This window comes from Corylus avellana, chromosome 10, assembly GCF_965113065.1.
Source record: "Corylus avellana chromosome 10, dhCorAvel1.hap1.2, whole genome shotgun sequence".
Taxonomy (NCBI): Eukaryota; Viridiplantae; Streptophyta; class Magnoliopsida; order Fagales; family Betulaceae; genus Corylus; species Corylus avellana.
In genome coordinates, this window is record NC_142499.1 from 22305112 (window position 1) to 22330983 (window position 25872).

General features: G+C 33.6%; 1 protein-coding gene and 3 pseudogenes across 1 annotated transcript; all 4 read left to right on the plus strand.

The window, feature by feature from the left end:
• The first annotated feature begins 2316 nt into the window (after positions 1 to 2316).
• On the plus strand, positions 2317 to 3904 carry LOC148583520 (protein LURP-one-related 15-like). The gene is made up of 3 exons (XM_088511122.1): positions 2317 to 2631; positions 3158 to 3385; positions 3583 to 3904. Exons 1-3 carry the CDS (start codon positions 2368 to 2370, stop codon positions 3724 to 3726), a joined length of 636 nt encoding a protein of 211 aa, XP_088367248.1. The 5' UTR covers positions 2317 to 2367; the 3' UTR covers positions 3727 to 3904.
• A 3720-nt stretch (positions 3905 to 7624) lies between these two features.
• On the plus strand, positions 7625 to 9789 carry LOC148583521 (protein LURP-one-related 15-like; annotated as a pseudogene).
• A 1996-nt stretch (positions 9790 to 11785) lies between these two features.
• On the plus strand, positions 11786 to 16491 carry LOC132162500 (uncharacterized; annotated as a pseudogene).
• Positions 16492 to 21497: 5006 nt separating this feature from the next.
• On the plus strand, positions 21498 to 23360 carry LOC148583522 (protein LURP-one-related 15 pseudogene; annotated as a pseudogene).
• Positions 23361 to 25872: the final 2512 nt, after the last annotated feature.

A 25872-nucleotide genomic window follows, 5' to 3' on the forward strand; every position in this document is an offset into this window, starting at 1 on the left:
TAGTGGACCGTGAGCCACTTTATATACGTGCTCTTACCTTTTACTTTCGAGATTGAAAAATCTTAGACGAAGGCCCATGTGATTTTGGGTTGTTGAGATTAGGGGTGGGCACGGGTCGGTTCGGGGCGGATTTCTGCAGTTTTCCTACCCGAACCCGCACCCTGCGGGTTGGAAAATTTCAACCCGAGTGTCTGGCACAAGGAACAAAATTCGCGCGGGTCGGGGTAGATCGGGGCGGGTTGGGCGGGTTGTGCGGGTTTCTTTCTTCTTCTCTTTCTTCTCCTCCATTTTCATTTCTTCTGCAGATTTATCATCTATTTTCCTTCTAAACAAACAACCCAACAATCAGAAGTTGCTAAACCTCGAGATCTCTTGGATCCCCATTCATGAAAGAGTTCTAGAGAAGAAAAAAACCTGGATCGGCGGAGGTTGAGCGGCGGCGCAAATGAGAGAAGAGTCGTACGAGGGAGAGGAAGAGAGACGAGAGAGAGGGAGAGAGGCGAGACAGCAGAGAGAGAGAGGCGAGACTGAGAGGAAGAGAGGAGAAGGGGGAAAAAAAAAAGTGGAAAGGGGGAGGCGGCTGGAGAAAGGTAGGGTTTTTATTTTTTAAGTTTATTTGATTAATGCGGGTCGGGTCGGGTCGGTTATCCGGGGGAAAATTTTGTTATAACCCGTAACCCGCCCCGCCCCGCCCGGGTTTGGGAAAAAACCACCCGTACCCGCGAAAAATGACTTAAAATCCGGCTTTTTCGGGGCGGATCGGTTTTGCGGGTTGGGCGGGTTTTTGCCCACCCCTAGTTGAGATACCTTTTATGAGAAATCTCACAAAATTTTCATTTGTTTAGAAATTACTTATAAAGTTTTAAAACTTTTAATTTAGAGTATTAACTTTCAATTTTTTACAATGTTCTATTATGTTAGAATTTTTTATTAAATCCTATAAAAATTGTCAAAATACTCATATTTTCTTTTATTATAAATAAATTAAAATAAAAGATTGTAAAAATTCATGATCCATCAATTACATGTCGGTGCCTCATCAATGGGATGAAAAGGTTATATAACTTAAAAAAGATAAAAAGAAAAAAAAAAAAAGGTTATATATATATATTGGGCTCTATATAACAGAACTTAGACCCAAGTAGTTTCTTTTCTTTCGAAAATAGTTTTTTTTCTCTGGATATGTATGGCAGTATGCACCACTTTTATTTTACTTTTATCACTTATATTATATTTTGTTAAGTTGACATTGTCAATTAGCTCTTATTTCAAGAAAAAAAAATTAAAGATTAATAGATAGTGTTACGCCAGAAATGTGAAATAATTGACAATGTCAATCAACTCTTATTTTAAAAAAAATAATAATAATTAATTAATTAATTAGACTGTTATATCAACAAAATGAAATAAAAGTGTTGTGTATAACTTTTCTAGCCTAAATCAGAACAAAAAGAAGATCTAATCCATGAGAGTCTGTTTGACTTACTTCAATTGAAAAATTATAAGAGATTTCTTGATAAAAAAAAAAAAAATAAATAACGGTGAAGATTCCATCTGAAGCGAGAAGGAAAAAACAAATTAGAAGAAATCAAGGTTTTAAACCATAAAGTCTGACCATCACATTGCACCAAGGAAAGACGATCGAAGAGAGAAGGAAAAAACAAATTAGAAGAAATCAAGGTTTTAAACCTTTCAAAATCCATGACGATTACCCATTAATTGGGTCAACGAAAATTGCGTGCCCATTTTTGAGAGATTGCCAAAGGAACCAAGCATTTTCCTTCAAAATTAATTGGACATATTGCCCAGCAACTATTTTCTTCCTCATCAACTCCATTTCCGCAGGAGAAGCCCCCCATTGCATATAAATAAGAAACCTCTTAAAAAAAAAAAAAAAAAAGAGATCTTGGCAAGAACAAGAACACCTTTTGATTTAAAAGTCAAACTAGAATAAAGACGGCTTGTGTCTTCTATCAACTTCTTACTAAATAGTTTTTTAATTTGAATTTCAATCTCGTTTATATATTATTTACAATAAACTATATGAGTCTGACTCTAATGGATCACGCGGGATCTTACAAAATATCCCAAGTAGTGGCAGCCTTAGTTGTTTGGTGATTTTCCTTAAAGCATCTCTCTTTTTCGGATGAACATTGGCCTTTCCTCCAATTGGTTTATGCTCGTGGGCCTAGGCTAGCAATATTAGCAATATTAGCAAGCATCCAAAAACATGTCGGTGCCTCATCAATTCGAGCCGTACTTAACGGGCCCCTCAAAGCATATTATAATTGAAAGCCTGTCGCAGAAATAAATAGCCCCTTTCACCAAAGACTCAACAAGATAGTGGTGTGTTAATAATAAGGGCTAATGGCTCTACCGGCTCCCACTCCAGCCCCAAGTGGCACACAGTTTGCCTCCTCTGTTCCGATCATCGGCCCTCAGTATTGTGCTCCTTACCCGGTGGATCTTGCAGTTGTAAGAAAGGTCCTCACCATTTCCGATGGCAACTTCGTTGTCACCGACGTCAACGGCACCGTCATTTTCAAAGTAAAAGGAAAATTCCTAACCATTCATGACCGTCGCGTCCTGCTTGATGGTGCCGGAAATCCCATTGTCACTCTTCGACAGAAGGTTTGGATCATTTCGCCATAAACATCATGTTCTATTTCCTATTTTATTATGTCTTGATTGTTTTATTTTTCTTATATTATCGGGTAATTGTATATTCTTGTTATTTTCTTATATTTGTTATAATATTTATTAAATTATGAATTTTTTATTTATTTAATTTTTTGAGATAAATAGTAATTTAATTATATCATATCAGAATTGAGATTTCTAGCAATTATATAAGATTTTTCAAAACTTATTTGAACATGTGGTCATTGTAAGAGCGACTCTGTTTGTAGGTGGCGAAAAGCCCAAGTCTATATGAACACTTACTTGCTGAAGATCCATTCCAATATCGTAATAGAACTCATGAGTTAAAACTTCAACTCATTTCTTATTAGTTTAATTAAACTAATTCAACTTTTAAGATAAACAAACAATAGCTTAACAATATTATAAATTCATTGCAAAAGACAATGTTGTTATATGTTTCCACTTTCATGCAAATGCTTAATTATGTACCAGAAACATTGTTTGGTTTGTGTAGATCATGAGTGCCCATGATAGATGGCAAGTTTTCAGGGGTGAGAGCGTGGAGGAAAAGGATCTCATTTTTAGTGTTAGGCGAACTTCAATCTTCCAACTAAAGGCCAGGTTACATGTGTTCTTGGCAAATAACCCAAAGGAAGATGTCTGTGACTTTAAGGTTGAAGGAAGTTGGTCTGAAAGATCTTGTATCATTTATGCTGGAGAATCTTCCTCAATAATTGCCCAGGTATAGCTATCTTTCTTTTCTTTTTTATTTTTTGTTCAATTAATTGGACTTGACTGGAACATACGAATGCTCATTGAAATTGTAGAAGTACTTGGGCTTTCTCCTGTTAGAACATTAATTTATTATTAGCTTAAATTTTTTTAGATGACTGATGATTTAACATGGCATAATTATGCTGATTAATATGAAAATTGCAGATGCATAAGAAGGCAACTGCCCAAAGTGTTTTGATCGGAAAAGACAACTTCAGCGTGACGATTTATCCTAACGTTGATTATGCGTTCATCGTCACGCTTGTCGTGATTCTCGATGGGATTAACAGCGAGGACGGGGATGTATGAGATTTTGAAAAAAGTGGCAGAAGGTTTTGATGTGTTTGGCTTGCTCTCTACTCGCCTATGTTCACCACGATTGCACTTAAACCTTATTTTTACTTAAATAATGTGGTTTGGTTTGTACTTAGTTTAATATCATATTATGCTATCCTCTTTTGTGAAATAAGCAGGCTGTTTGCGTTTTTCCTGTTGAAATAAACTATAGAATATTAGAGAATATAGAGATAAGCTGAATATTGTATTTCTGTGTGTCTAGAACTGTATACAATATGACCTATTTATAGTTAAATAAGGTCAGATAGAATAGGAATTATAATCAAGGAATTAATGTACAATATTACAAAATAATATCAATGTATATACAAGGAAAATATATCAAATTAGCAATTATGGTGATTGTCAGCAATTATGGTGATTATCAGAATAAAATCAGAATATATTCTGATTATATTCTAACATTTCCCTTTCCCTCATTTGAATAATTTTTTTTTTTTTTTTTAATTTTTAAAAAAGAAGTATGTTTGCGTCACTGAAAATTTGGATTAACATTACTATAGGAGACTAAGATGGTTTCAACTTTCAAAGAGATTGGGCTCAAGAATAAAAAATAATATAATTGTTTAGAACCGACGGAGATCTCTACAATTGAGTTGTTAGAATTGTAGTGCAATTTGAATCGTTCATAAAGAGTGCCGGAGGCTTGCCCCTTCTAAATAGGTGGACGCTACACTCAAAACTTTTAAAATAGATGGGCTCTGTACTTACAAAAATAAATAAATAAATAAATTTATATAAAAAAATCATTAGTTTTCATCTAAAATCAAATTGAGAAAAGCCTGTCATTAATGCAATAAAACTAGTAAATTCCAAGTAGTTGGAATCTGGGTTCGCCCTCTTAATTTACGGTGATGACCAGAAAACTATTTGGACATATATTGCCCTGCAAATATTTTCTTCCTCGTGATCTCCATACAAGACTCCCCCCATTGCATATAAATAAGAAGCCTTAGAAAAGGCGATCTTCACAAGAACCAGAACACCTTCGTTCCTCCCAAGTTCTCAGGCATGGCAAAATCGAGTGATTTAGCATTAGCTTATTCTCGTGTTAAGCATTTTAAAAAGAGAGCCTCTATGGTCCGGTTTGTCTGCAAACCCCCCATTTTACAGCACCAAATCCTCATATGACACCTCATCAATTTAAGAAAATTGCAAAGTACCAAAGTGAGAAAAAAAAAAAAAAAAACAAAAAAACAAAAAAACAAAAAAGCAAATCAAAGTGAAAAACAATTTCAAAAATACCCCTGGCCGCAAGACCCACGGCGTGGTCTCGCGAGACCCACGTGGTTTTATACGTATCCATATAATTAATTAAAAAAATAATTTTTTTTAAAAAATGAAAAACATTAAAAAAATAGGGTTAGTATATTATAAATCATTGAACCAACTCGCCAAAACAGTAAAATTCAAGTTTTTTTTTTTTTTTTTCTTCAGATTTTTTACTTCCTGGGTTAATCGAAATGTCAAATAAATTTTCACCGTTAAATTATTGTAATGCCCGTTAGTCCCAATCAAAACACATTGTTTTACCATGTTAGCATAATAAATTTTTATTAATTTAATTTAAAAATTAAATCTTTTAAAAAAAAAAAAATTGAAGGGGTGGCCAGCGTGGGGCTGCCACCCCTAGCCACTCCCAACCCCTATGGGGTGGGCAAGGGGTGGTTTGCCCATCTCTGAGGTGGCTTGCGGCCACTCTATGAGTGATTTGGAGTGGCCTTTCGTTGCCTGTCGTTTTATATTATTTTGGAAATCGATCGATCAGAATTATTAACAACTTAATTTGCTTATCTATATATGCATTGAGTGCATCTTATATATATATATATATTTGAGAGTTAACCCACCTTGGCAAGATTCGAAGGAGATTGGAAGACATCCATGGGAAGACATACGCGTAAGTACCTCAATATTCCATCGTAGATGGAAAGTTTTTAAGGGTGATGGTACGGACTCTGTCAATCTGCTCTTCAGCGGGAAGCTATCTTCAACATTCCAATTCAATACGACAATAGCCGTGTTCTTAGCCAATAACACAAGAGAGGATGTTTGTGACTTCAAGGTCAAGCAAAGTTATTGGCTACCATCCTGTGTCGTTTATGCTGGAAACTCTTCCACGGCAGTCGCCTAGGCAATATGAATGTTGATAATTTAATAATGTCAGTCCTTTAATTAGAAAGATCCAAATATCCATATATATTAGTAATTAGACAAAATTAATGGGCCAATCTCACTCTTATTGCACGAGATTCCCATTACTAGTGGTCTTAAATATGAGGCAATTAAGATGGTTTTGTTTGTCTATACTGAATCAATTGATAAATATTGTTGGAAATGCAGATGCATAAGAAGCAATCCCTTTCTGTTTGGAAAGGAGAAATTCATGGTGACAGTGAATCCCAACATTGATTACGCATTCATAGTTGCAGTTATTGTGATTCTCTGTGAGATCTACTATAACAACAGCAGTACTCCTAGCCCCTGTTCTTAATTAGGTAGGCACTGGGCGTTGGGTCATAGTTGTAGGTGTTGAAGCATCTAAACCTTGAGCTGTAGGTTTCTTTGGGGCTTTCTCTCGATAAGGGCTCGGACAAATTGTAATTGGGTGAACGAATTATATTCGTTTCTGGCCCTGAGTGTCACCATTTTGTCTCTCAAGTCTGAATAATATATTCCTCTGGCTCTGGATATAGCAAGAGCTCAGCATGAGCCACTTGGTTTGATCTCTTGCAAATGACGTGACATAATGCTAACATCATTAATTTCTGGGTCAACTTTCCTGCGCATTGCCAAACCATTTTTTGCATGTGTAAAAGAATGGTGGAACGTGGCTTCAGTTGTTGATGCCACGATGGTCATTTAGTTAACTTTCACCAAATTTGATAAGGTTTTGAAGAATTTTGAGCCTTCTCTCCATTCCTAATGGGTTAGTGGACCATGAGCCATTATATAGCCACTGCATATAGTGGCTCTTCCCTTTTACTTTCGAGGTTGTGACATCTCAGACAAAGCCCATGTGATTGTCCGCTCAAATTTGGAAAGAGGATATGGAACCGCACCAAATAGAGGAGAAAAAAAATAAAATCAACACAATGATTAATAAAAATGAAGAACTAGAATTTTTTCAATCCAGAATGAGTGCTGCAACTTCATGTTCCTTTGTCTTTGTGTGGCTTTTCCTATTCCTTTCAAGTTGCACGATTCTTTTGCTTCTTTTGTTTCATTTGTTTTTTTGGCTTGCGCCCAATAGTTGCATTCATAAATGTTCCCTTCCAAAAATATTTGTCCCTCATTACTTGGCCTACTAGAGATTGAGGGTATTGAATCAGCCTCCAATCTTGCTTTGCGAGTAATGCCATATTAAACCATTCCAAATCACGAAATCCCAACCCCCCTTCCGCTTTCGCCTTTCCTATATTTTTCCAACTCATCCATGCTATGCCCCTCTGTTTCTTCTTGTTTCTCCACCAAAAATTTGACATCATACTTGTAATGTCCTGACATAAAATTTTAGGTAACTGAAACACACTCATTGTGTATGTGAGAATTGCTTGTATGATCACCTTTAATAGTACCTTCTTACTGACTTGTGACAGAAACTTTTCCTTCCACCCATTAAGCCGCTCCCATATTTTTCCTTTTAAACCTGTGAAGGAACTAACTCGTGAATTGCCAACAAGAGGGGGAAGCTGGGGTTGCCCATAACTTACGGTGATATCGAGAAAATTATTTGGACACATATTACCCTGCAAATATTTTCTTCCTGGTGAACTTCATACTAGACGCCCCCCATTGCATATAAATAAGAAGGATACATGTCAATTGGTTGACGGTTTGGAAGAAATTTATGTCACTAGCTAAGCCCCGTGCAGTGATAAGCTCTCGATATTGTGCTCTTACCCTGTGGATCTTGCAATTGTCAGGAAAGTTTTGACCATAACCGGCGGGAACTTTGTTGTCACAGACACCAAAGGCAACATCCTTTTTGAAGTTAAAGGAGCCTTTAGCTTCCATCAATACCCGCGTGTTTTACTTGATGGTGCTAGAAATCCCATTGTCACTTTAAGACCAATGGTTTGCTAGCTAGCTACTTCATAACATCATCATATTTCTATTGTTAGAAATTGGTAAATCTTAGTGTTAAAATATGGGTCAATTGGGTTGCAATTGATTTGTAGTTGAGTTAGACGTGACTTCTGTTCAAAATTTGGTTTAGATTTGCAATTTATAAAGACTTATTTGACCCGCACCTTGTTGGAAATAATTTTGGATGGTGCACAAATTCTCATTGATATAAAATCATTACAATCTAAAACATTAACAATAAAATAAATAAAATACAAGCGATGAAAAGTAGAGTATGGAAAGATCTCACAATGTGCTATAGAATCACGCAAGAGCGTTGTCCTTAAAGGTTGATTCGTGCCTCCCAGAGTATGTAACTCAGTGCGATCGGATCCTTTGACACGCAACCTCCCAGGATTAGACTATAGCGTCTACATTCGTTAAGGACGCACTTCTAATAACGAAGAGTAATAGAACAACTCTTTAATCTTCTTGATGAAAAACCACATAGAGAAAATACAAGAAATAGAAGACAATATAGGTGGAAAAATCCACTAATTCTATGTGGCTATATTATATATATATATCCAAGTAAATCATGAAAAATATATAAGGAGATATTTTCTTGTAGAAGTCAGTTGCTGACTCTTTCAAAGCTCACAATTAAGTTAACGTTTTTTCTTTCTAAAACTTATGATCATGTAATAAAGACAAAAAACAGTCATGACAATAATATCATGTTAAAGTCTATGATCAATTGACCATGCGTTAAAGACTTGTCTTTAACCTATGAAATAACCAACGGTAAAATTATAACTTAATGACCAAACGGTCATAAATATATAGTAAAGATGATAAAATCTCATAAAAATATTTTAATGCCAACCAGTAAAATATTTGGAATAACTGAAAAATATTGTTAAAACCAATAGCAAAATAATAGATTGTTTGTAACATACACAACACACCCGAGCATGCAAGTTTGAAGGTTACGCCATGCAAAAGTTTTTCAAAAAAAAAAAAATTCATCAACAAAAATCCTTTCGTATTGTGTGTATTTATTTTTGGATTTTTGTGATTGATATTGCCTGGTTTGTGTACGTTTTCTTTAATTTAATTTTATTGTTTTTCAGTAAATTAAATTTCTCATTCGCGCAGTTAACCTCAATGTATCATTGTATAAAAGATGGAAAGATTTAGGGGTAAGAGCACAGACTCTGGCGATTTGCTCTTTAGCGCTAAGTAATCTTCAATGTTCCAATTCAAGACCACAGTAGACGTGTTCTTGAAAAATAACACGAGAGAGGATGTTTATGACTTCAAGGTTGAGGGAAGTTTTTGGCAATGATCTTGTATCATTTATGCTGGAAACTCTTCCACAGTAGTTGCCCAAGTAAAATTAACGCTAATACTTTAATAATTTCACAGCCCTTTAGAAAGCGATTCATATATATTGGTAATTGGACAAAATTAGTAAGCAGATCTGATCCGTGCAATAGAGCAATTCATTTGAGAGCTTATGCGAACCCTATATGATCTGATAAATACCACGCACGGCAATCTGGGTCCTACCTACTTGAATTGCCCGAACAAACTATCATTATAATAAGATAATCCTATTGCACAAGATTCCCGTCACTAGTGGGCATAAATTGGAGGCAAGCTGGTTTTGTTATGTCTGTACTGAACCAATTGATAATTTTTTGGAAATGCAGATGCATAAGGAGCACTCCCTGCAAAGTGCCTTCATTGGAAAGGACAAATTCATGGTGACAGTGAATCATAACATTGATTATGCATTCATAGTTGCATTTATTGTGATTCTTTATGAGCATAAAGATCAACGGTTGGAACTGAGACAATTTGGAACGGAGAATATGATCCACTTCATTTCAATTATGTTCAAGATTTTAAAATTTGTGCATTTAACGATGTATATGAAGTTAATATTAGTACGGTCTTTTAAAAGATTAAAATAATATAGAATCATGTACACCATTAAATCGATGCACCAACTTTAAATTCATCATGGATATTAATCATCTCACGTTAACCCTTGTTGCACCTGGAATTGGTACATGAACAATAAGAGCAGGATTGCTTTTATGCGATCTTTGATGTGATTTGAAATTTTGAAGAACCTCTTGCATGTGGAATAAGTGGACGCAGAAATTACACCCTAATGGTAGTAAGGGATCATAATTCTTATTTTTTGGTCAAAGGATCTTAATTCATTTAGAACATGGTATTGTAATGGCAAAAAATAATAGTTCCATGTTTCCAAATATTCATGGGATATATGTTTTTTTGCGCGGGGGAGGGGCCCGGGGGGAATGCTCCGGTAGTGCTCAAAAACCAGCATTCCGTCAGGGACATGGCCACCCCCACCTCTCAATTTTTTGTTTTTGTTTTTGTTTTTTTTATTTTTGTTTTTGTTTTTGTTTTTTTTTTTTTTTAAGTCAAAACTTAATTATATATATAGTAATAAATATATATTATATTGACGTGCCATTGAATTTTTATATATTTATTCTTTTTTTTTTTTAACAATGAATAATTCAAGAGTTAGTTGAAATTGTAACGTTAGTGTTGTACATTTCTATTTAGTTGAGATTTTAATCAGATGAGTTATAATTGTTTAGATCCCTAAATTAAAATTGGGGTGTCCCTCTCTCTACGAGCTGCACCCTAATTGTAAGGGATTCTAATTAGTTTACAACATCATGAGGTAGTAGTTGTTGTCTTTATCGTTTGTTTTGAGTAGTGGTTAGTAGTTATATATGTTCAAAATATTCAACTTGTCTAACAATATGGAAATGAATATTGTCGTTGTCTATATATAAAGTATAAATGGGGTTTCATACGCCAAGAATCTTTAAAGGAACTTCAAGACCATGCTGGCCGATCAGTGTCCAAGTCCTTGTTTAATATTATAGACCAATTCAGAAAGCTTCATAGAAACTTCAACTCAACCATATATACTATAGAAAATTAAACTTCTTAATTTAGGTAAAGAAGTGATCAGTGAATCCCCCATCAAATTAAACTACCAGAAAAAACCATTGCACTGCTCAAATGTTTAAAGCAGAAGAAATACGCATGAGACCATAGTTCAAGAAATTATTTGCCTCCCCCAAGATGAAGAAAACCCTCAAGGCTTTGGGCAAAATGGCTCTCAAAATGACAAAAACTACTGACTCCATTCAAATCCTGCTGCTAATTAACCCTCTGGTCAACACTTTAAATTGTATGGTGCTTGGGAGTTAGGAGTTAGTTGTTAGCTCAAATGCCAATAATGGAACTTATGATACGCCAAATGGATATAAACAATGCTACAACGATTCCGTTTACTTTTAAATTATTGTTTAATACGACGAGGAACTGATATTTACTTTTAATAATAAGGTCTCAACGTTGACTTTCTCAACTAGTACATGCAGTAGCGTGTACTCGATCAGTGTTGGATTTTTTACTTTTATCTTTTCTATATCTTAACTTCCCACATGCTATATATATATATTCCAATTTTTTTACAAAAAAAATTGGGTTCCAATTTTACTAATTAAATATAGAGAAATAATTAGTATTAATAATTTGTCTATATTTTTTTTTTCACGTTCTCTTACAAATTTAAGAAAAATACTAGGGTCAATAAGTTTCACACACACATAAGTTTCTATAAATTTAATAGTTGATCTATTAATTAGTTTATGGTGTTCATCATTGACTTATATAAAGTTTATATAAGTTCACAAATCTAATAATTGATTTATAAGATAATATATATATATATATATATATATATAAAAAGCAACCGTTTCTATATATTGAAATTGGTAAGAGTAATTAATTGGAATAGTACTTAACGGGGCCCGCCCTCGAAGCATTATAAAAGAAAGTTTCACACTCACAGAAAAAATAGCTCCTCTCTCGATCCCTCGTATTCATGTCTAAAGTAGCAGCTCCCACTCCAGCCCCAAGTGCACGGTTTGCCTCTCCTGTTCCGATCATAGGCCCTCACTATTGTGTTCCTCATGAGTTAAATCTTGCAATTGTCAGAAAAGTCCTCAACGTCACCGACGGCAACTTTGAAGTCACAGACGTCAACGGCACCGTCATTTTCAAAGTCAATCAAAGAATTCTATCCCTTCATGGCCATCGAGTACTATTTGATGGTAATGGAAATCCCGTTGTCACTGTTCGAGATAAGGTAATTTGGACAATTTCGCCATAATTAAACATGACATTCTCTATATATATCCTACACCGTCACATTAATTAGTAAAATTAAATTTTTAATTAATTAATTAATTAAATAATTAAATTTTATTCGTTTAAGTAAAAGAAAAATAGTAGTTCTAAAGACATATTGATACTATCATAATAGTTCTGTAATGATATTATTGGTTTTTTTTTTTCTAATCAAATAATTAAGGTAATGATATTATTGGTTAATTGCAAAAGACTGTTGTTATAAGTTTCCACGTCCATGCGAATACTAATTATGTAGCAGAAATATTGTTTGGTTTGTGTAGATCATGAGTGCCCATGATAGATGGAAAGTTTATAGGGGTGAGAGCACAGAGGAAAGTGATCTCATTTTTAGCGTTACGCGAACTTCAATCGTCCAACTAAGGACCAAGTTACATGTGTTCTTGGCAAATAACACAAAGGAAGATGCTTGTGACTTCAGGGTTGAAGCAAATTTCTCTGATAGTTCTTGTGTCGTTTATGCTGGACAATCTTCCTCAAAAGTTGCCAAGGTAGGGCTTTATTTTTTTTTTTTTCTTCTTCTTTTTTTGGGTTCAATTCATTGCACATAAGTGTATTAAAAGATTGAAATATCAAAGTAATTACGAAATATCAAGACATGTCCGCGTTTTAGTTTCTAATGAAATGATTGAGCTTTCTTTTTTAAAAATATTATTATTTTTTTTAACTTAAGATTTTGAAATAAGTAATGCTACCCACCACACAAATATCCGAAAGATATCTCATAAAACTGATGTGGCAAGGTCTAGTAGGATAGTAGCTGTTATTTTTTATTTTTTATCTTAAAAGAGTTGATCCAATGGCTATTATTTAGACCGTGTCATCAGCTTTGTGGAATATTTGTAGAATGTTTGTGTGGTATATAGTCTTATTCTTTTGAAACAAAGTAATGTTATATATTCCATTTTTATCCCACAATGTCGATATGGTAGTCTCAACCAACTCTCCAAATTTTTTTTATTTTTTTATTTTTTACAATGACGAATCCGAAAGTTGGTTGAGATTGTCAAATCAATATTGTGGGGTAGTTGTAAGATAAAAATGTGATTTTCAGCATTACTCGTTGAAATAGGAGATGATTGAAGATAGAGTAATGTTTCATACTACATTTTTATGATGCAACTATCGTATAATGATGATGATGTGGTAATCCCAACTAACCTTGAATTTTTTTATTATTATTTTTTTTTTTTTAAGTAACAATTTGTCTTATGGTTGGCTGGATTGTCACATCATCAATATTGCAAGATAGTTGTGAGATAAACATATGGTTTAATTTCTAGCATTACTCTTTAACATAGTATTAAAACAAAGGTCATGTGTTTAAAATTGTGCCTTTGTAATTACCTATCATTTCAATTGAATGTTTTACTTATTAAGGAATTTACACTAAGTGAATGCATGATTATAGCGGTCTTGAATAGGGAGAATCTTATACTAATTTAGTTGATTAATGTGGAAATTGCAGATGGAAAAGAATAAAACAGTTAGAAGTGTTTTGTTCGGAAAAGACCACCTCAAGGTGACGATTGATCCTAACATTGATTATGGATTCATAGTTGCGCTTATCGTGATTCTTGATGCCATACCATCACAACTTGCAACTGCACGTAGCGTGATATCAGGAATGCGATTAGTCAGTTAACTCAGTTTTATCTTCATCTTTTATGTGTTATTTATGTTCACAATTACTTTGTAATTGTTATCTACCTCTAGTTTGTTTTGAATAATTTGGTGGTGTAACCTTTTGATTTTAATGAATGAATGAAATAAGTATTTTTATTGATAAGAATTAAGATCTTCTTTAGTTCATTTGAACTGGACAATATCCAGTTAGTTATAGTGAATGAATATTTTTGCTCCCTCAAAAAATGAAAAGACAAAAATATCCCTTAAATATAACTAATTGAATACTCTCCCGTTTATTTGAACTGGAAAAGATATTGTTCGCGGGCAAAATATGTGGATATTAGACTTTCAGAATAAGTGGGCTTTCCAACTCTCTTTATGAGCCGCTCAAATTGCACCCTATTTTGTAAGGGCTCGGGCTCCTAATCCATTTAGAACATAATATTATGAGAACTTCTTTCAAAAAAAAAAAATTATTCCTGGAAGAATGGTTTATTTTCAAAGAAAATTTGGATTAACATTGCTATTGGAGATCGACTAGAAGGTTTCAACTTCCGAAGAGATTGGGCTAAACAATACAAATTTTTATAATTGTTTAGAACCGACCTAGATCCCTACAATTTGGTGTAGTGCAAGTGTGATCAATGCCAACTACAAGGGTTTAAAGGATTTGAATCTCTGACAATTTGTTGTTCAAATTATTAAAAATCTAAAAAATAAAATATAAGAGTTTTTATAAAATAAATAGACAGGTTGCAGCAAATAGAGAAGATCACGCAATTGATTAATTATCTAGATGATCATGACACCCAATGTGAGCGGGTAGTGCTCTGTTGCTTACCTTTTACTTTCGAAAGTCTAAAAGTTCAGAATTGTACTTTAAACAAAAATTATATAATAAAATCTTGAAAATTAAATCATTAGCAGTCTCCATATCATATCAAATCGAAAAAACCTGTCATTAATGCAATAAAACTAGCAAATTCTAATTAGTAGTTGGAATCTGGGGTTACCCTCTTAACTTACGGTGATAACCAGAAAACTATTTGGACGTATATTACGTACCCCGCAAATATTTTCTTCCTGGTGAACTCCGTCCTGGACGCCCCCATTGCATATAAATAAGAAGCCTTAGAAAATGCAATCTTCACAAGAACCAGAACACCTTGTTCCTCCCAAGTTCTCGGGCATGGCAAAATTGAGTGATTTAGCATTAGCTTATTCTCTTGTTAAGCATTTTAAAAAAAAAAACAAAAAAGCATGTGCAATCTCACTTTTTAGAATGAGACATGTCAATTTTTTGACGGTTTGGAAGAAATTTATGTCATTAGCTGAGCCCCATGCGGTGATCGATAAGCTCTCGATATTGTGCTCCTTATCCTGTGGATCTTGCAATTGTCAAGAAAGTTTTGACCATAACTGGCGGGAACCTTGTTGTCAGACATCAAAGGCAACATCGTTTTTGAAGTTAATGGAGCCTTTAGCTTCCACCAACGCCGGTGTGTTTTACTTGATGCTGCTGAAAATTCCATTGCCACTTTAAGACGGAAGGTTTGCTAGCTAGCTACTTCATAACATCATATTTCTGTTGTTAGAAATTGGTAAATCTTAGTATTAAAATATGGGTCATTTGGGTTGCAATTGATTTGTAGTTGAGTTAAGACCTGAATTGAATTCTGTTCAAAATTTGGTTTGGACTTGCAATTTATAAAGCTTACTTGACCCCACACCCGAGCATGCAAGTTTGAAGGTTACGCCATGCAAAAGTTTTTCAAAAAAACTTATGTGTCATCAACAAAAATCCATTCATATTGTTTGTATTTCTTTTTGGATTTTTGTGTGATTGATATTGCTTGATTTGTATTTCCTTTAATTTTAATCAACAACGTTTGTTTATTAAGAAGTACATCTATTCACCTCCGTTCTTTAGGTCTAAACTATTTTTCTGCAAATTAAATTTTTCATTGGCGCAATTAATCTCAATGCATAGTAGATGGAAAGTTTTTAGGGGTGATAGCACAGACTCCGGCGAGCTGCTCTTTAGCACCAAGTGATCTTCAAAGTTCCAATTTAATACCACAATAGACATGTTTTGGCAAATAACACAAGAGAGGATGTTTGTGACTTCAAAGTCAAGGGAAGTTTTTGGCAACGATCTTGTGTCATTTATGTTGGAGTCTCTTCCACAGTAATTGCTCAAGTAAGATTAACGTTAATACTTTAATAATTTGACAACCCTTTAGAAATATCTATATATATTGGTAATTAGACAAAATTAGTGAGGGGATCCGATCCCATGCAATAGAGCAACTTGTTTGAGAGCTTACCTGAACCCTATATGATTTGATAAATACCAGGGCAATCTGGGTCCTACGTACCTACTTGGATTGCCCGAACAATGAGGCCCAAACAAGCTATCATTATAATAAGATTGTCTTATTTCACACTAGTGGGCAAATTGGAGGCAAGCTGGTTTTGTTATGTCTATACTAAACAAATTGATAATCGTTGGAAATGCATATGCATAAGGAGCACTCCCTGCAGAGCACCTTCATTGGAAAGGACAAATTCAAGGTGACAGTGAATCCTAACATTGATTATGCATTCATAGTTGCGTTTATTATGATTCTTTACGAGATCAACATGCAGTTCGAACTGAATCAAGATTCTATAAACAAGCAATTAATAGAAAGAGAAAACTACCTTCTGACATCTGTGATGATTCTTCGTCTGTGTCTCAAAACATAACGCACCTGAAAATGGTAGAATAGAACACTGTCGTGAAAAGAAGACACAGTTGTGTGTACTTTTTCTGGTTAGTGTATCAAAAGCAGTATTTGTAGTTCTGTAGATTGTTATGTATACAATCAACCCATGACTTGAGATATTGGGGTGGGACGACAAGTCCGCCATCAACATCAAAAAAAAAAAAAAAAATGGAATTCTAAATGGCTTCAAGGCATGTTATACAACCGTCTTTTGATCATTTTTTTTTTAGCAAATTTAATTAACTATTGAATTTGTGGATTCATGTGAATTCTACACAAATTCAATAATGAATTCATCAATTCATTATATGAAAATGGTTGCAAGAATGAATTTTATGAATTTTTATGTAAGTGAAAGTTTTGAATTTTCATGCTAAAAAGGTCAACTACACAAAAACCGGTGCGTGTCTCTCATCCTTGCTCTTTTTTAAATTAACATTAGATTCGTAAGGTCCTGTGTAGGACTCACATATTTAATTATGATTTTAATAAGTGGAAATATGAGAAAATGATCCAAATGAGCAAATGAAACAATTTCTGATTTTAATACTTTAGCCCACGCAAGTAATTATTAACGGATTGTGCCCCAATATGGTTGAGTTGACTTATTGCATACTCTAATAAATGAATTAGAAGTAAAATAGAGATGATTTTTTTTATGGTTCAAATTAAATTTTATAGATTTAACTGTACATAACACCATATACACTATTAAATAAACCAAAAAGTCGTCAGTTTATGGGTGAAAAGATGGTTACAGTTAGCGGTCATAGCCAATAATCGCTAACCGTAACCACGTAGGTGGTTAGTAAAATCTACTAACCGTCTTTGCTAACCGGCAGTTAGTAGTTAATAACCTTTAATTGTTTTTTAAAGAAAAAATTTTAAAAGTTAAACTTAAAAAAATAAAAAATAAAAACCAAAACAACGTTTTTTTTTTATGGTAATATAAAAATAACCTACTATATACGACATCATTTCTAAATTTTTACATATATATATATAAAAGCGGTTAGCGATTTTTTCAAAACCTAAAACCTCTAACCGTAATAGCTTAGGTGGTTAGCGGTTTTTCTTAACTGCCTTTAAAAGTGGTTAGTGGTTATATAATGAGATTAACGGTTATTAACCACTCGTCTTTTCACCTCTAGTCGTCACTACAGTGGTCGCAAATACCCCGACAGTAAAGACTCACTAGCGACAACATTATTAGTAGTAACTGAAGATTACTATCGGCAACAACAATTGTTGTCACTAAAAATACCTCCCAGACAACATGTGTTGAGTGTTGCTTGGGTTTGATGCACTCCAAAGCTAAACTAAAGAATGTACAACTTAGTCTTCACAATTGACACATAAGCATGACTTTTAACTTGTACACACCTCAAACTTTGGTATGTTTCTCCTTGGTCCTTTTATGCCAACAAGGAAGTTATGTTGCTGACAAGAAAGCTTGAAAAAAATATTAGGTCGTCATTATGTCATATGAGACATGCTATTCCTCCATCTCCTTTTCAAATTTACCATTAAATATGAATTCTATATGTCTAATGATAAATTTGAAAAATATATAGATAGAAAATGAATGGGAAATAAAAAAGATAAAAAAACATTTCTCGTGTCAAATATGCTCCATTGTATCTAATTAAGAAAGCAATAGAAGTGTTAAGCTTCTACTTACAATAATCAAGTCAGGACAAGGCAGCAAACTAATAATTAATGCCAACTCTTTAACCGGCTTATAGAGATGAAATCGCCTAAAGACTAAGCCAACCTATAGCAGCACATGTATCTATGTAACAGTAGCGGATTACCTCATTAACCAAAAGTAATAGTTCATAGAATGCATATAGTTAAGATATGTTAAAAAGTATTGATTAAATCATTTAGACAATTAGCGGATTAACTCATTAATTGTCTAACAATATGGAACTATCCAGGTGCTAATTAGTTGCTATTGCCATTGTCTACATATAAACTGGGTTTCATACGCCAAGAATTTTTAAAGGAACTTCAAGACCATTCTACTTAGTGTCCAAGTCCTAGTTTAATATTATAGACCAATTCAAAAATCCTCATAGAGAACTTCAACTCAACTTTGTACTAAAACTTCTTCATATAAAGAAGTGATCAATGAATCCCCATCAAAACTAGCTACGAGCAGAATCATGGGGGCAATTATCAGCTATCCAATCTAGTTTACAGATAACAATAACAACAAAAACCATTGCACAGCTCACATGTTTAAAGCAGAAGAAATATGAGACCTTAATTAGTTAATTGAAGAAATTATTTGACTCCCCAAGATGAAAAAAACCCCCAAGGCTCTGGGCAAAATATATGGCTCTCAAAAACTACTGACTTCACTCAAATCCTACTGCTAATTAACCCTTTGGTCAACACTTTTAAATTGTATATGGTGTGTCGCAGTGTCTGGGACAGCCCATATGCGCTTGGCCCAGCTTGGGAGTTAGTTGTGAGCTCAAATGCCAATAATGGAACTTATGATACAACAAATAATTAATGGATATATATAGACAATATTGCTACAAACAATTCCGTTTACCTTTTTTTGAAGGGAATTTCGTTTACTTTTAAATTATTGTTTAATATGAAGAGGAATCCACTGATATTTACTTTTAATATAAGGTGAACATTGACTTAAAAAAAACAAAGACTATATATTACAATATACAATGTTAGATAATGGTTTTCCTTTAAAAAAAAAAAAAAAAAAAAGGGGGTTCCAATTTTTCTAATTAAATATCTATCTAATGTCTGGCATTGTTTTCTTGGTCTTACCGTTTCTATTGAAATTGGTAAGTGTAATTTTGAAAAAGTCTTTGTTTTTTCATTATCATATGATCTTATGCTGCAAGTTTTACTGTGAAAATTATTTTTGCTTCTGCCCTGAAAAAAATTCCTATATATGGTACGTGCATGCATGGGAAGATCAGTTTCACTTAGATCGAATAGATGGAAAATGAATGTTCTTTATAAAAATCTTAACTATAAGACAGATTAATATTAAAAACTGTTATACTCCACATTAATATATAAATAAATGCTATTTATTTCACTTGAAATGAAGAGCATTGGTAAATCATCCTGTGGTGCATATTTTACATGTCCAGAATATCAAAAAAAATTAAAGCAAGAGTTTGTCACCAGTTTGTGGCACAATTGGATCTCTGCTTATACCTTTTACTTTGCATTTTGGGTACGTTGTTTAGATATATAGCTTTGACTTCGCGTAATTTGCTGTCTTTTTTTGCCAATGGCATCTCATTGTAAATTACATGTTTCTATATTCATAAAGGAATAAATTAACTAGCACATATCCTTGTGATCAACACGTCTTGCTTCTTATCTTGGTTACACGTACTAGACAATTATCTCCTATATATTATGACAACGAGTCAACGACTGGAAAGTTGAAACGGAGCATAATCAACTTCTTCCTTTTTTTTTTTTTTTTTTTTTTTAATTTTTTAATTAATTTTTTTGTTTAAACATGTACTGATACATGATCTTAAGTCATTTTAAAATTTTGAATAACGTAACAATGAGAAGTGCTATACTTTCTTTTATTATTTTTTTCAAAAGTTAATTTTCAAATAATGTACGTGTTACCATCCTATAAAATTATTGTTTTAAAAAATGTGTCGCCGATTCATAAGATAATGACACATTATTTAAGAACCAACTTTTATATATATATATATATATATATATATATATATTTCTCCCCTGCAAATAGTTTCTTCCTCCTGAACTCTGTACTGGATGCCCCCAATATTGCATGTAAATATTGGGAACTAATTAAACGCATGTCTTTCGCTGTATGATTTTAAGGTCAAAGAAAGTTAGTTTCGATTTCGAAGATTTATCAGCCATAAACTTTAAAAAAAAATAATAATAATTATGAGAGAATTTTTTTTTTTTTTTTTTTTTTACAATAGTAAGGGTTATCTTATGTGTTATTTCACGTGTGCTTCACCTATTAAAAAATGGAGTTTGAGCCTACATGTGAGGGAGAATGTTAAAGTAATGATTAAGTAATTAATTAAATTTACATCTTCCTATTAGTTTAAACTTTTAAAATAATTAATAATTTAACATAAGATACTGTAAAAAGAAAATATTACGTACTGTGTAGTTTTCTGGTTCGTGCGTCAAAACCAGTAGATTGTGGTGTATACAATCAACCCATGAGCCATGATTTATGATATTGGGCTCCGACGACAAAGTCCGCTATCAACATGTATAAAAAAATGGGTCAAGTCAATCTCATTTTTTTATTTGGAATAGCCACTTCCAAGTTCCAAGGGTCAAAATGGGTGTTGTGGGTTACTTCCATTGACGTAAAATATATATATATATATATATAAGTTTTAATTTTTTAAAATTTATTAGAACATATGATATGTGGCATGTTTTAATTAAGTTGACGTGACGATCTGTTAGTTTTATGGACGAAATATAGACAAAGATATTAACCTTGTGTTTTCAAATAGCAAAAGTATTATGTATGATACAAAACATACACTAAGTGATCATGAAAAATAATAAATAAATAAAATAATTAAAATACATATACTAGCTAAAAAGACATATATTTAACCTAATTTGTTGTCTATTTGCCAATGGCATCTCATCTTAATTTGCTTCTTCCCCTGGAATCTTCTTGGAACGAGCATGGCTCATCAACTATATATGATAAAAACATAGCCCCTCACCAAAGACTCAACAAGATACCTAGGTGTGTGTTTTTTCCCTTCTCCCTCGTAATCATGGCTCCTGATCAGTATGGTGCTAATCATCCGGCCGAAAATAAACGGCCTCCAGAAGATCAAACTCATATCGACTGGTTCCCAAAAACCTTTCATAACTCTTCTCACACAAATCTTTCAACTAATCAATCCTTTCGTCCTTTTTTCGTTCAAAACTCTTTCCCAATTAACAAACCTCTTACAACTGTCGAAAATGGAAGCATTTATCTACCAGCCCCAAGTGTGCAGTTTTCCTCTCCTGCTCCGATCATGGCCCCTCTGTTCTGCTTCTTATCCGGCGGGAGATCATGCAATTGTCGGAAATGGTATCGAGTCTCTACCAACCGCTCCTGTTAAGAAGATCATAGACTTTCGGTATTGTGCTTCAAATGACGTAAATCTTACAATTGTCAGAGAAATCATCAACATTACCCACAGCAACTTCGTTGTCAAAGACGACAAAGACACCGTCGTTTTCAAAGTCGATGGAAAACTTGCATCCGCTCATGGCCGTGTTGAAATACTTGACGGTGCCGGAAAACCCGTTGTCACTCTTCAACCAAAGGTTTGAACAATTTCGTCGTAAACAAGGCATTCTCTGTCCTATTTTTGTTGGAGAAATAGGTATACAGAAATAGTTAGGAGAAACTTCATTTTAAATTTCTAAACTACTGTACATTTTAAGACCTCTTAAAATTTAAAAACTCTCAATTTATACTCATAAACTTTCAATTTCATTCAATTTACCCACTTCGGTTAGTTTTAACCAACCAACCCTTAGATCATTCTTATTAAAAAAAAAAAAAAAGTTGGTTGTTGGAACTGCCTTATCATCATTTTAGAATAAAAATGTAATTTTTTGCCTTATTCTTTTTTATATTAATTAAATGCTTAAATTTACTATTTATTATCCCTTTAAGTATTTTTTAGATAAATAATAATTTAATATGATATTAGAGCAGATGTTTCACACTACCAATCAGCATTTGAATCAATTCTTGTTAAAATGAAAAATAAAATCTAAAAATAGGTTAACAATTTCATATCAAATAAATTTGATAAAAATGTGACATATAACATTCTCATTAATGATATTATTAGTGAATTGAAGAAGATAATGTTGTTATAATTAGTTTCCACGTCCATGCGAATGCTTATGAAACAGAAACGTTGTTTATTGGTGTTGGAAGTCCCACATTGCCTGAGTATTAAGGAGATTGTCCATTTATAAGGTGAGGGGAAACCTCAACTCTTGAGCTAGCTTTTGAGTTGAGTTAGGCCCAAGACCCATTTCTAACATGGTATCAAAGCCTAGCCCAATTGGCTGTGGCCCACCGTCGCCCATTGTCGCACGTGTTGGGCTTGGATATCCTCCCGCCACACGTGAGGGGGCGTGTTGGAAGTCCCACATTGCCTGGGTATTAAGGAAATTGTCCATTTATAAGTTGAGGGAAAACCTCAACTCTTGAGCTAGCTTTTGAGTTGAGTTAGGCCCAAGACCCATTTCTAACAATTGGTTTGTGTAGTTTATGAGTGTCCATGGAAGATGGAAGGTTTTTAGGGGTAAGAGCACGGAGAATCGTGATCTACTTTTTAGCGTTAAGCGAAGTGAAATCATCCAAACAAAGTCCGAGTTACATGTGTTCTTGGCAGAGAACACAAGGGAAGATGTTTGTGACTTCAAGGTTGAAGCAGGTTGGCTGGAAAAATCTTGTGTCGTTTATGGTGGAGAATATACACTATTCAAAAAAAATTAAATAATGTAACATTCAATATTAACCATAAAATGACTTGAAATAGAGATTATCCTTAGTTTAGCTTCACTGATTAAGAGATAAATATTAAAATATTAATTAAATGGTTATATTCTCCAATTAACGTAAACTTTTGAAATATGCATTAATTTAGCAGCTCTAAGGTGATTTACTAGATAGGGAGAATCTTAGACTAATTCTGCTGATAAATGTGAAAATTGCAGATGCATAAGAAGGGAAATGTGATCGGAAAAGATACTGTTAGTGTGACGATTTGTCCTAACAATGATTCGGCATTCATAGTCGCGCTTGTCGGTGACTAAGAGCATCACATCCCACTTATACAAGGCAGCTAAAAAAAGTGTACTTAAAAATGTAGTTAACTGTTTTTAATTCAAACATTGTCGTTTTTAACTTGTGCTTTAGTTGACGTTTGAGCCGTTTGTGCTTCAGTTACCTTTCGGTGGTTGTTGCAATTTTTTACTTGGGGTTTGGAAAGGGTTGTGGGGTCTCTCGAAGGTTCTTATCATTTTTTGTATCCATTTTGCTTCAGTATCAGCTTTAGTAGGCTCTACATAGATGGATAAGCCATTTGTTTGGCCCATTTCTTATCATCTATATGTATTTCTGCATTGTTATTGTTGTTTTGAGTACCTTGATGGGAGTCTACCCCTTTTTCATATTTGATTCCTTGTAATTCTTCCCTCCCACTTTTCTTAAAGAAAAAAACAAAACAAAAACAAGAAACCAAGAAATGTTGTTTGCGTACCGTGAAAATTTGGATTAACATTGCCATTAAAGACCAGGGCTGGCTCAATAGATTTTGAAGCTTAAGGCAACAAATTTAGGTAGGTCTTTTTTATATTTAAATATTTAATTAAATCATTTTAATTTTAAATCTTTTTTTCCTTAATTTTTTCAAACGACATGTAAAATTCATATTTGTTACGAGACATTTAATTTCAACATATGACATTTTTGTGTTAAGCTACGTATAGTTCTTTTTATGTAGAACTTAATTTTGCAGCAAACAAAATTTACTTTATTTTAATGAATTAGACATGTTGGTTTTAAGTTAAGGTAAAATTATGAGTTTACGTACTGCTTTAAGGCTGCCATTAATGTGACTTTCTTCTTCTTTTATTCCCCAAAGTCTCAATATTTTGGGATTCAATTCTTTGTAAATATTTTTATCATAATTGAGGCCTTAATTAAAGAACATTCACTAAATTTTTGTCATAACTAGGACCTTAATTTTGTGTTTTTTATAAAGAAAACTTAGTTATACTGTTACTATTTGGTGCCTTATTTAATTGGTGGCCTTAAGCAATTACCTAATTTGCCTAGGCATTCAGCCGCCTTGTTAGAAACTAAGACAATTTCAAAGATATTGGGCTAAAGAATAAAAATCACATGAGGTATATGTTTAGGACCCATATAGATCTCTACAATTGGAGTGTTCAAATTGAAGTGCAACTCCGGTAGTCCATAAAAAGTGGGACCATGGGCCTACTTGTCCCAAACAAGTGGATGCCACATCCCAAACTTTAAAAAATAGGTGAACTTTCCAGCCGTCTCTATAGACTACTCAAATTGTACCCTAATTTATTGTAATGACAAAGAAAATAGTTTCATGTTCCCATAGTCGTCAAGAAAGAAATAAAATGTTTGGAGATGCATTTATGAGAACTTCTTTCAACAAAATTATGCCTAAAAGGACGGTTTATTTCCAAATGTCCTCAGTATTTTTTTTTTTTTTTTTTTCTGCTTTTCCCCACGGATTTGGCTTACATGCTGAATATCAGCAGGTATATTATAGTGTAAGCAATAGTCAAAATTGAATCTTTCAAAATCTTTTTTTATTTTCTCTCTCCTATCAAAAGCTTTTCAAAGTAAGTCAACTTTGAGATTTAATCTTGACCGTTGCTTACACTACAGCATACATGCTGTTATTTTAATAACTGCATGTAAGCCAGATCCCTTCCCCCACAATATGTCGTAAATCCCTCTCTCTCTCTTGGTTCTTTTCTGTTTTCTTTTAAGGAAAAATGCTCGAGTGATCCAAAGTTATTAATTTACTCAATAAGAGAAAACGTTTTCAAAAATATTGACGTATGGGTCACAATTCGGAGGGTGCATATTAATTTTTTTTTTTAATTTCTTTTCCGTAAGAGAAAATAAAAATTATTGACGGGTCACATTGCAAATTTTTGTATACTTTGTTAAGGTACATTGACAATTTTTAAATATTGGAGGCCAAAATTGCAAATCAGATGAAACTTTGAAGAATGAAGTTTATTTTCCTCGTAAAAATTTATATAATTGTTTAGAATTGACACAGATCCCTACTATTAGGTTGTCTGAATTATAGTGCAATTTGAGTCATCCATAAAAAAAAAAAGGAGCCGCGGGGATCATTCACAGTAGTCACCCAAGTAAGACTAACGCTAATACTTTAATAATTTTGCAGCCCTTTAGAAAGATCCATATATATTGGTAATTAGACAAAATTAGTGAGCGGATCCGATCTCGTGCAATAGAACAACTTGTTTGAGAACTTGCCTAAACCCTATATGGTCTAATAAATACCAGGACAATCTAAATCTAATCTATTTGGATTGTCCGAACAATGATCAAACAAGCTATCACTATAATAAGATTGACCTGCAGCACACTAGTGGGCAAGTTGGGGGCAAGCTAGCACAAGGGGGTACTAATCGCGAATATGAAGAGGAGCATAGGTGAAGTGGAAACCTCCTAGGTTTGGCAGGTATAAGGCCAATTGGGACGTGGCAGTGAATTCCATCCCGAAGACAATTGGTGTTGGGGTCCTAG